At 36.7% G+C, this 12,441-nt stretch overlaps 3 protein-coding genes across 3 annotated transcripts in view; 1 reads left to right on the top strand and 2 right to left on the bottom strand.

Annotated features, from left to right (window-relative positions):
- LOC127162406 (zona pellucida sperm-binding protein 3-like) lies at window positions 1-2,606 on the bottom strand. The gene is made up of 8 exons (XM_051105194.1): window positions 2,126-2,606; window positions 1,826-1,941; window positions 1,639-1,742; window positions 1,384-1,561; window positions 962-1,079; window positions 709-788; window positions 243-361; window positions 1-98 (listed from the first exon to the last, which is right to left on the bottom strand). Exons 1-8 carry the CDS (start codon window positions 2,534-2,536, stop codon window positions 46-48), a joined length of 1,179 nt encoding a protein of 392 aa, XP_050961151.1. The 5' UTR covers window positions 2,537-2,606; the 3' UTR covers window positions 1-45.
- A 683-nt stretch (window positions 2,607-3,289) lies between these two features.
- LOC127162405 (zona pellucida sperm-binding protein 3-like) lies at window positions 3,290-9,729 on the bottom strand. Its single transcript, XM_051105193.1, has 10 exons — window positions 9,240-9,729; window positions 7,118-7,233; window positions 6,721-6,824; window positions 5,887-6,064; window positions 5,634-5,751; window positions 5,377-5,462; window positions 4,946-5,220; window positions 4,604-4,780; window positions 3,699-3,932; window positions 3,290-3,602 (listed from the first exon to the last, which is right to left on the bottom strand). The coding sequence occupies exons 1-10, from the start codon at window positions 9,645-9,647 to the stop codon at window positions 3,475-3,477; spliced, it is 1,824 nt and encodes a 607-aa protein (XP_050961150.1). The 5' UTR covers window positions 9,648-9,729; the 3' UTR covers window positions 3,290-3,474.
- A 651-nt stretch (window positions 9,730-10,380) lies between these two features.
- Window positions 10,381-12,441, top strand: part of taf6 (TAF6 RNA polymerase II, TATA box binding protein (TBP)-associated factor) — a 38,883-nt gene continuing 36,822 nt past the window's right edge. The window contains 2 exon segments of the mRNA XM_051105196.1: window positions 10,381-10,631; window positions 11,865-12,045. Coding sequence (XP_050961153.1) covers window positions 11,890-12,045 — 156 coding nt within the window. The 5' untranslated portion in view covers window positions 10,381-10,631; window positions 11,865-11,889.

Below are 12,441 nucleotides of genomic sequence, written 5' to 3'. Positions count from 1 at the left end.
GAATGACAAACAACAGTTTTTATTTTTCATTAATTGCACAAAAATTTAGCCAAGAACTGTTATAGGACCAAGCATCACAGTGTTGGACTCTGTTGAATCTAAAAAAACAAAACAAGACTTATTTTAAATTATTCATTTAGCAGATGCATTCCATTCCAAAGCAACTTGCAACAAAGCGTGTCTTCCTCTGCTTCTTTAAAGTTGTGATGGTCTTAGCAAAAAGGTCTTCGGTAAAAGCTTACCTCTACTGACTGACCACTTTGGTAGTCTACTCCATTTTCCAGTTTGTTTCTGGCTGATGACATCACAAGTATTCTCACAGCATTTACAGACCTCATCCCGACCATCCACACTGAGCCACCTTTAGAAATCAGATTCATGAATCAGAAGTCATCAATATTAGAGATGTTATCTAATCCAAACACTGTATTTCAAACAAGTTATTTTTGAATATGAGAATCCTTATACCCTAAGGGACACATAGTTGATATAAATTAATTAATTACTTGTAAGTAATAATGTCTCTCTCTCTCTCTCTCTCTCTCTGTCTCTCTCTGTCTCTCTCTGTCTCTCTGTCTCTCTCTCTCTCTCTCTCTCTCTCTCTCTCTCTCTCTCTCTCTCTCTCTCTCTCTCTCTCTCTCTCTCTCTCTCTCTCTCTCTCTCTCTCTCTCTCTCTCCAAACCACCACAACAAAAACTTCACTTATACCTGTTTACAGAATAGGTACAGGCTTTGTTCATGATATTCACCTCCAGATCAACAATTTTCAGCTGGCATGTAATATATATCTATAAAGTAAAGATTTTATTAATTTACATGTGTTAATTTAGCATAACGTGTTATTTTTAAAAAATAAAACCCAGCTACTACCAAAAAAAAAAACAACAAAAATAAACAACTCTTACAATACACTGTTCTAAAAAACAATAGAGTGAAATGCTTTAGTTTATAAAGGGCTCACAGCGTTTCGGTGGTCTTCATGGAAACGGAAAGCATCCATCTGCATCTGAAGCACATTATTTTGTTTTCTGGGCATGAAACGGGCACTGGATTCTGGCACTTTAGAGTCAATAAGACATCTACAGCATAAGGGATAGAAATTCCTTTTGTTAACATTTAAATGCAAATACTGGTTAATCATCAGTTTTATCATCATGTTTAATGCCACCTTAAGAGTGGTATATTGCAAAACGTGCAATTCATTTCAGTTCAAAGAGATGCAACAATACCTGACATAATAATAATAATAATAATAATAATAATAATAATAACTCATTCAAGATTTAATTTAAAACAATGGTTTCTAGGCCAAGGATATTTGTACATTACTTATGATATAATTGTCTTGTTTTCTGGAAAATACAGTCCTGTATCCTGACTGACCCATTGTTCTGAACAAACATGTAGCGGGGCACTGATGCAGCATTAGGCTCCAGAGTGACCACACAATTTTCCATTACTAGTCTCAATGGAGAATGCCCAGCCATTAAGAAAGAAGCCTGAATATTCATGACTTCCCCAAGGTGGTACATATAGAATGACCTTTTAGTCCTCCAGTCATCTAAAAAAGAAGAAGAAGAAGAAGAAAGGTCAAAGAAGATCGAGGGGAAAATGCTTTTTATCTGATCTTGAACATACTATTCATAAGACGAAAAGAAAAACCGATCAATTCCACAGCAGATTTAGTAGATGTAAATGGCTCCCAGGAAGGCTTCATATCAATACTGCTTACGAAGTGAATCCTGATATGCAGATTTCAGCAAATACACAGTAAGTAAACAGGAAAAGGTAAAAATGATGATAACCATATAGGTAAAGTCCTAACCTCTTGTAGTGACATTCAATAGGAATAGAAATGCTGCTTGTCCTTACGATACCGAAGCTGTTTTGCATTGGGGTGTAGATCAGCTGGTTTGAATAAATTAAATGATCTCCATCAATCTAATAATTAAATAAGGAAAATGGATAAACTTGGTACAAATGGTTTTCCCAGTTCTGAATATGCAGTCATGCTCTTGATATTTACAGATAAAGCTAATATTTATTTAGTATAAGTATAAATATTTAATTTATCATTTTATTTATTTAGGAAAACTGAACATTCGGAGCAAACAATCTTACATACCGTTAACTCTGAGCCACACTGGTGCAAATCTGCTTTAATCACATATTCAGTATCACTGTACTGAGAGGGTTTGCAGCTTTCGGTTGACCCACCTAGGCTCAATTCTCCAGAAGTGACAGGACGGCCGTTAGAGTTAAGGTCCGCACTGATGAGCAAAATCATGCTTCGCTCAGTGCAAAGCACCTGCACAGGTGCAGCTCTGCTCGAGGGCACGTCTGTAAAATCGTTTGTATGATCCTCATTTGGTAAAGATTTAATTTTGTACTGTCTAGAATCTGGCCCTATCATTGGCCCTTCTTTTAAATTACGAATGGCGCTTGTAACGCAAATACCTAATAGAAAGATTGTCCCTATATGTTTACTCTCTGGCATCGTCGTGGTACAAGTAAAGCAGGAAGTGAGAATGCTCATTTAGACGCATTTTAAGGTATCTATTCAATTACGCAGTTGTTCTTAATTGAATTGTAGTAGGGACTCTGAGTCGTCGCAATCACTCAAATCTTATGAATTCATTCCTTTAAAAATTTATTCAGTGATTCATTCATTCAGCTTGCATCCTTACACCGGCTGTACGTCTAAATTAATAAATTAGTTGGCCAAATTCATTGGCCGAAACAAATAATGTCGTGGTCATAGACTTTTCGGCACAATCTCAAATGTTACTATATGTTAAGCAAAACACTCATTTACTTCGCAAAACCTTACCAATATGTTTGATACACACACACACACACACAAATCTATTCATTCTGTTCTTTTATAATTTACATTTTTCCAGGTCATACTTTTGTAGTTTTCTAAAACATCTTTATAATATATTTAGAATATTTAAAGTATTTAACCTCTAACAGAACCCAGGAAATTATAATATGTACCACAGGTGATCTTCCCCAAAACACATGGATCCATGTGAACGGGGATCATTTTGGGAAAGTTGTCCACTATATGCGAAAACCGCAAAGGGAGAACATTTCCGTTTTAGTATTTTGATGTCATGTAAACGTACCCATAGACGCACTAGCTTTATTTAGTGTATTTGCTGCATATCAGCATTCAAAACAATTCGCAACTTATCTACTGTACATACATATCCAAAGCTACTATAACTCACAGGTTTGTTTTGTATATGTAGTAATATAAACAGACAAACACACACACAAAGGCTGAAGACAAGGAAAAATGTTTAATTTATGAAACCATTTAATTAGTGCAACGAGTGAAAGCTTTTAAGCCCTGGTTCCAGCTTGTGTGCTTCACAAACAAGGTTCTCCTCCAACTCAGCAAGATTGCTTGATCTGTGTCAGCATTCAAAAAAAAAAAATAAAAAAAAAAAAATAAAAAATAAAAGTTCAGGAATCTTTAGAAGGGTGATATGTAATCCCCTCTTCCTCTGGTAGGGAAGGGCTTGTATCTAATGTATGCAGTCCAGAGTCTTCCTCACTGTTAGAGGTTTGAGTTGTGAAGAGTTCTTTCAAATCTGCAAGATAAAACTATTGTATGAGCAAATATGCATACTCCAAACAACGTCACCACACTTCACTAAACAAATACCAAGCCAGTTTTTTTACAGTACCTTCTTCTGGCAAGAGTCTAGTCTTCCACACGCTTTGATTAGCCTCTTTTGCCTTTCCTTTTTCCTCTTCATAGCCATGGTCTTCATCTCCACCATCATAGTCTTCTTTATCATCAGCATCGTCATATTCATCGTCCACCTCCTCCAGTTTCTTGGATTCTGGTTCACTTTCCATGATAATAACTTCCTCAGTGGGTTCCAATGAGGGTAGAGGAGTTATAGCACCCTCTTGATCTAACAGAGACTTTAATAATTTAGGCTGCAGTTTTAAGCATTTTAACGGCTGTAAACATTATCAACCAGCGTTACCATTTATACAGAAAAGGTTTAAAAAAAAAAAAAAAAAAATAAATACACACCCACACACAACCCAAAACATTTATGCGCATAAAATGGACCTTCCTGAAAACTCTCCTCCAGATTAAATACGCTAAGCACGCCAATTCCAATCAGTTGAGAATAAGGTGTACGTGCACACATTTACAATTAGCATTAACTGTGAATGCTAATTCACGATTGCCTATGAAATAATTGTGAAGTACACGTACAGGAATGCTGCGAGATCCCACGGTCTCCCTTGTCAGGTTGGTTCCAGTTTATTACGTAAAATGCAAAAGAGACTAACTGGCCATATTCCTATTTTACAGACAAATCCTACTGGTAATTTCTTGGTAAAATTGTTATTAAAGCTGTATTACAAATTATAGTAAAATTATGGTTCAAAATCCAGTGTTAGTGAAAATGGAAACATGGCTTTACAGAATTTAGATTCATTCTGCTTGTTTTATGTTCAATGCTTAAATAGTAGTTTTAGGCACTGGGGAGTTAGAGACATGTACTACCTCCTGACCCAAATACACTTTTAGAAAAAGACCATAGCATAGAATTATTTGTAGAATACAAACCCATCTCAGCAGAAACACCATTCTTCCACAGGCTACTATGAGGCATCGGTTTCTTATCTTTACTGAGAGAAGGGACCGGAGGAACACCCTGCTTCACTCTGGGAGGAGCCAGAAACCCCATTTTGCTTTTCTTTGGAAAGATGGCCAGTGGACCCACTGTTTTCTCCTGTTCCCGTTCTATTGACACAGAGCCACATTTGTCAAAATATTTAGTAGAAACATGTTTACCTGCCATTTAAATATCAAGACCATGGCTTTAAAATACACCGATTGTTTAAATGACTTTGTTTGACTCCTTCTCTGAAAGAGACAAAGACAATCACTAGACCTGGGAATGCTTACCCACTGAAACAATTCCCTCATCCTCCTCTTGTGGGAGAATTATGTTCCTCCAGGAGGGAACAGGCTCATTTGCTGTTAGAAAGGAATTGAAGGAACTTCCAGAACCCTCTTGAATCCTGGGCTGAAATTTGTTAGGCCTTTGGGAAGATGAGGTTTGGTCTTGTCTGGGAGAAGGTGGCTCAGTTTGCTGCAGTGTAGAACGGAAGGATGGTGCATAATCTTTTGTTGCTTGGCAGCTGTAACAAGCCCAGTCACTTCCATCTGCAGCCTTCCAGCTTGTAGATTAAAGAGGGGAGCGAGGGAAACTTGAGGTTGGTTCCCAAAATAAAAAAGTACCAGAAAATACAGTTTGCATGGCAAAAAGTAAGAGTCCATGATTTAATGTTCTGTACTAGACAACAAACCCCAAGTATGAAAGCAAAGCTTCACACCTTCCACTGATAAAGGAGCATGCTTTATGAAATGGGTTAACTACATCCATTACAGGGTAAGCTTGAAGAGTACAAGTGATGTACATCTGTATAACAAAGTGAAAAGTATGTTAATTTGAATTAAATATAACTACTAAGTGACATCAGAATTTAATGTGCAAAGTAACAAAGTAACACCACTCTCATTTCCTCCAATATTATTTACTTGGCAAATATAACAAACCCTCCACCACCATGTTATTACACACTGTATACACCTCTGGCCTGGTCTCTTGGTGGAATTTGAATGCATCCAGTTGTAGTTGGAGTTTGTCATTCTGGATTCTGGGCAAGAAACGAGACTTTGAGCCTGTTGTCTGTCCATCCATCAGACAACTAATGAGGGAGAGGGGAAAAAACACCACCACAAACAGACTTAATGATTAGCCAAATAATATTTAATTTAATTGCATGGTGGCTTGCCTGCACAAAACTCTGATTAAAAAAAAACATCCTTATGAATGTACTTACCCATGATTCTCAATAAACGTGTATCTGGGGACAGATTTAATATCTGGAGTCACTGTAGCAACACAGCTCTCAAAATATATGCGGAGGTTAACATGATGTCCCAGACGAACTGAGGCTTCTATGTTTATGATGTCACCCAGGAAGTACACAGAAGAGGCCCGTTCAGAGCGCCAATCACCTGTACCAGAAATAATGCAGACAATAGTGTGACCATGCCTACTTTACATATCCAGGTAAGAAGTCATAATAAAGTCTCCTGAAATTTCAAATAGGTTAACAATTACATTAGCAATTACATTTTGTGGTAGTCCATGTCTGTCTACATGCTAGCATACTCCTAACATGTCAAAATGAATCTCTGGAAGATGTTGGCATTTCTCTCATGAAATTAAAAATCCTTATAAATAATCCAGAACTACAGGTCCAATCAGATCTTCTCTACAATGTGAATGTCCCTCCACATATAAAAAAAAAAACCCTGCACATAGCTATCAACCAAAATATAGCAATTTAAGATTCATGGCTATGTTGTGTCCATAACCCACAGGTCTCCAATCTCGGTCCTGGAGGGCCAGTCTCCTTCAGAGTTTAGCACAAAATTGCCTTAACACACCTGCCTGGAAGTTTCTAGTAAGACCTTGATTAGCTGGTTGAGGTGAGTTTGATTAGGGCTGGAGCTAAACTCTGCAGGACACTAGCCCTCAAAGATTGAGTTTGGAGATCCTGCTATAACCTATTAGCTATATTTTTTATTAAATGGACAAAGTAAACTTCCCATTTCAACAAGAAATAGATTAACAAATTGTGTTTATTCTTGTAAAAATGTGCACATACTTGTCATTAACTTTAGTGAAAACTCTAACTCCTCCACTGCAGATTGAGTTGAACCATAAGGAATCCATGTTGGTCTGATGGGGTTACTGGTAACATCAAACTTTCTGGGAGACAAAAGACACAACATAAATGCTGCATCTCTAAAAAACGGGACAGAGCGACATTGTGTTTTTTTGTTTTTACCTCTGTAATTCCCAAATCGATGCTACTGATAGCCTTTACAAAATAGTAAGAGTATAGAGTTAAGAGTATCATGGTTCAGTGACCATATCAGTGTGCTTGTCAAAAAAACAGAAACTGCCGCTGAATGCCTTTTCACCATGATTGATTCACTTATAAGTAATTAGACAAGATACCACTGGATAAACCTTAATTTTGCACATCACAGTTCACTTACCTGCTGTAATAACATTCAATGGGAACTACTGCCTGCTCAAGGCGAACCACTCCATCTGGAGAGGGTTGTGGAGTGAAGATAAGGAGGTTGGTGTATATAAGAGAGTCATCTGTAATCTGAACAAAAGGTAATCTTTACTGATTAAAATAATTAAAATGATTTAGTTAGCTGGTGTTTAAGTGGTTGGTTGTCAATGAAATGGTCTTATATTTCCAGAAGAAAATATTTTGCAGCTTTGTAATCAAGTTTTAGGTTGTAGGATCTGTTGTTTAAAATAAATAAATAAAAATGTATAATAATAACATAAAAAAAAGAAAAAAAAAAACACATGTGGATGCTTCTAATTTAAGCAGCACAATTTCCAAAAATTGTAGTTTGTGTTTGCAGAACTTGCAAATAAACTTTCTTGAAAGGCGTTACAAATCCGGTGACCTTCGGTCTGCTCACCGACAACATCTGTTCCACTACATTTTCTGTCATAGGCCAACAAACAAAAATTGTAGTTTGTGTTTGCAGAACTTGCAAATAAACTTTCTTGAAAGGCGTTACAAATCTGGCCGGTGACCTTCGGTCTGCTCACCACCAGATGTCGCCCTCTCACATTCATATTACATTGACTGTTACACCACACCCCGGACTACGTTCCCCATCAGCCATTGCACTTATCACCTGCGTCCAATCAGAGACCCTATTTAAGCCCTGGACTTCCTTTCAGTGGTTGCCTAGTATTGAACTGTTTGCGCATTCTTACAAAGCCTTGTCATAGTTATCCTGTGTCTAGTTTCTTCTCGTTTTGCATTGCTTTCCTAGTTTTGTCTCCTAGCCTAGTTATATCGTTCAGTCTGTCTCACTGCCTGCCTTCTTGGAACTCCTGCCTGTCCTTTCGGATTACCCTTTTTGCTTTACGGACTACTCTTTGTCTTGCTCTAACATACCTGAATGCCGTTGCCTGACCCTGCCTGTTTGACCACGTCTTTGTCGATGTACCTAAATAAAGCTCTGCAGATGGTTCCGCCCGTTTCACGTTTCGTTCATCTCCATGTTACAAAAGGAAGTATTAAGCAACCAAGATGTTGGTTTAGTAACCACACTGATTCAGGATTGGGCAAATTCCAGTCAGAAGTAAGCATCTCTATGCCCTAATAACTCTGAAGGGATAAACCCTTAAAGTTGGGATGTCGGAGGGAGCAGGGCACTTAAGTGTCATAATGAAGCCATTTAGAACGCAAAAGACAACAATTTCTTTATTCACGTGGAAGGTTACCACGACACTGCCACAACAGTAATTTCTTATTACTGCTGTTAATATAATAGTTGCAAATAAACCTTTTATAATGAAGCTTTTAAAAGTATTTTTAAACACTATGTTCTTTGTTTTTCCTCTCTGGTCTCAAACTGCCCTCTCATCTTTTGACCTCATTAAAACGTTTTTAACTATTAAACCTATTTAAACTTAATATGAAATGCATGTGAAAATGGATCACAAAACAAAACACTACAAACAGAATTACTTCATTTAAAACTCAAACTCTTCCGCCATCTAGCTTTGAGCAATTCAAAATTGCTGGCTCATAAGAGTCATTTAGGAATGTCTCAAACTACATCGAGCAATAGGTTTGTTGCATTTAGACCGCAAAAACAATTCGCCTGACTGACGACATACATACATACATACATACATACATAACCAAGCAAGCCAGTTCAGGCAACACAGACGGCAACACCTTCGTTGGGTTTTGTTGGATCAGTGTGCTCCCTTCTTGGTGTCTGTCAGACTAATGCAATGTCTGAGAAGTGACGTACTGTAATCTGGTGATTATCAGCGTTGGTCAGCCACTGTTGGTTCAGTGTGATTTGGCCACGTATTGTCTCGACTTTAGATTGTTGTACCGTGGTCTTTATTTAGTCCAATTCAGTGGAGACTACAAGCACACTACACACAAAGGGAAATATAACTTTACTGTATATTTTACAGCACAATCATCGAAAAGCGTGCAAAGGGAGCGGAATTAAATGAACCAGACCAAATTGCGCATACGCGACAATTTAGCATATTCCCTCATATGTATGACCCAAAATAAGAACCAAAAAAAAAAAAAAAAAACAACTGAATTGCTCATACCCAATGCTGAGTGCCACAGTCGGTGAGTTCAGCTGCTATGATGTACTCGTTAGTGGATAACGCGGTCACTTTACAAGAAGGAATGAATTGACTGTCAGCGCCAAGCCGCAGCTCTGAAGCATCTACAGGTAGGCCAACATCAAAGAGGTCAGCCTTAATCGCAATCTCCATGTAATTCTCGTGACAAATCACGGCTACGGTTTTGACACGTGTGACCTGTCTGCCGGGTGACGCTTTCATTTGATTCGAGGGCTGCTTAATTTGGAAAGGTTTACTCATCTGCGACCGATCGGATGGATAGGGTATACGGGGGTCAGAGTTTAGTGGAGATGCCCTCACATAACTAAACTCTACTGTCAAAATAAGGATTAGAAGATACAAGATTAAACTTTCTGTCATCGTTCTCATTAAAATTAGAGAACCAAATTTGCAAGCTATAACCCTGCATCACCTAGCAAACTTTTGGTCCACTTCCGCTCCTTTAAATAAACAATTAGCCCATTTTTAAACAGTTCCATAATCACGGGTTAATTAGGCGTTGCACTGCTGAAAGTCGGGCAATAATTAAAGGGACGATTTAAAAAAAATCCCCTCCCACTTACACAAAATGGAAAATGTGTATTTTTTTCCATTCATACATCTCGTTATGTTTCACATCCTCTTTTCTCCCTTCGTGTCTCTCCCGCTATACACGAATGTAGTTGGTCTGTCTTTTATGTGGACATGTTACTTTTGTTCTGTGCATATTCGTGATTTCGATGAGCAGTTATTTAACACTGCATAATTTACAAAATCTTAATAATCGTTTACAAGTTTTTTTTACATTCTTTAATATTAATTTTGGCATGAGCGAACATTTCAGCAAGTGAATATTATCTATAATTTATTATTATAAACCAAATGAAAATAAAATTTGTGGAAGATGACTTTTTGATTATTGTAGGCATGACTAGCTGATAGCGGGAGTCTTCAGCAGACTCGACAAATCGATGTCTTGAAAGATGCATAAGAATTAAACCTATATGCGTTTTTTTCTCTTTTTTGCGTGAAATGTCAGCTGTAGTTAATAGTAAATCGCTAGTCAGTTTATTGATGAAGTCTATTAAAAGCCACGGTGCTAAAATGTGCATTTTTTGTAAATACGTGTATGTGGTCTTAAATTTTGATTTTACCTTCGCACTCTCAGGACCTGCCAGCAAAATCAAAATGGCGGATTTTCGGAAAAATGGTTCGGAGCTAAACAGGATATATCAAGTATAAATACAAAAAACAAATACAGTGGATAAATAAACAGTTAGCTGTACAAACAAAAGTGAGTAGCCATAAATAAGGGATTTGCTTATTTTTTATTGGTTTTTATCGTTTTAACTTTGCAGCATCCCCTTTTTAAAGGTAAGAACGACATGCAGTTCAGTTCAGCTTTTTGTGTTCTTTTATTGCAGGAAAAACGTCTACGATCAACCCCAGTCGTATATAAATAATCAGCTTTATAGGTCTCAAAACATTTATATCATCTATAATATGTGCATATACAACTTTTTGATAGCGTAGTAACATATTATATGAGTAACGTTACTTGATACCGCATTAAGTGTGTTTAAATATGTGCTTGAAAACACATCGACTCGAATAAACATTATCGGTCATTATGGTATGTTTTCTGGAACAAATTAAATCTGACAGACCTTTACAAGAGTTGAATTGTGGAAAAAAGTGTTGATGCTGCTGTTGATGCGTACAGAGGAGGAGTGTTCTGAATTCCCTTTGCAATCTTAAACGATCTTATGTGAAATTTAGATATTGAAAATTAATCATAATACAGACCAACAACTACATATTCTAGGCATAGCTCTCTATAGGATTCTTATAATTACCAATAGAATACAGTGCTCCTGTTGGACATCAAAAGCTAAGAACCTGTACAAAAATATTCGAAAAGTTTTATTATTTCTTTACTTTTTGCAGATAATATGTATACATCTCATTTTTATCATTAAATTGGATTGTTTGTAGTAGTCACCAGTTGCCCTCAACTATGGATATTTGTTTTGGCATCAGCCATATAACTTGCAACTTGTTTTGATTCCAGTTTTTGCTAATAACCTTTGTGAACAATCAAATGTACATGCATGTGTAATACAGAATGAAAGTATGTCAATTTTTGTTAATATGGGAAGTCAGTACTCAGTTTTAATTTTGGTTTGGTCAGGTTGAACTAACGCTTCAGATTTGCCCTGCCAACATTTTCACTGTGGCCCCACTATTTAGAACTGGAAAAAAAAAAATGTGTATATATATATATATATATATATATATATATTCTTCTTTTTTTATAAATAAGTATTTGGACTAAGGATTTTAAGTTGCGAGAAATTAATTGAATAGAAAATATGTGACTATAATGTTATTACATCTATACATTAATAAACATACATTCGGAAAGGATAGCATTAATGTAAAATATTACAGATTTGTTTAAGATTTTTTTTTTTTATTTAGTCATTTTTAAAGTTGAATCAAAACTTTAGAGTATGCAGATCATTCTTAACATTCTCTAATTATCTTTTTAGTAAACATTATTAATGATAGTTACTTGAAATGTGAATATATCTGACTGAAATGTAGCTGTTTTCCTGCTGCAGAGTGAGACATGGCAGAGGAGCGCAGACAGAAGCTGTGTTCGGTGACCTTGCCCACCGAATCCATGAAGGCAATGGCGGAGTCAGTGGGTGTGGGCTCACTGCAGGAAGACAGTTGTCTGGCCCTCAGTGAAGAAGTTAGCTACAGGATCAAAGAGATTGCGCAGGTATTTACAATTGCAGTTAACAATTTATTTGTATTTTTCTGTTTATGAAAGTTGTAGTTTATACAGACAACATGACTAATACTCAGAATATGTATATATTACATGTTTGTCAAATTTTCCTTTTTTAGTGCAGTTATCAGGATAATATAATGTTAATATAATATAATATACAGTGTTTCCCATTTAATTTTATATAGTAGCGTATAGTTTTATGTGCTGAGTGTTTCAGGATGAAATGCAGCAGTGTTAATTTACACTTGAGCAGTTAATAATGTGGTGTTTTCAGGACCTCACAGCATCTCAGTTCACAGTAAATGTAGCGATGCATGTGCTGTGAGTTTAATGTGCATTTGGGAATGCAGTCTGCCTGTTGCACTTTATTTTCACATTCACATC

This window comes from Labeo rohita, unplaced genomic scaffold (genome assembly GCF_022985175.1).
Source record: "Labeo rohita strain BAU-BD-2019 unplaced genomic scaffold, IGBB_LRoh.1.0 scaffold_93, whole genome shotgun sequence".
Taxonomy (NCBI): Eukaryota; Metazoa; Chordata; class Actinopteri; order Cypriniformes; family Cyprinidae; genus Labeo; species Labeo rohita.
The sequence above is the reverse complement of the archived record's forward strand: the minus strand, read 5'-3'. Positions and strand labels throughout refer to the sequence as shown.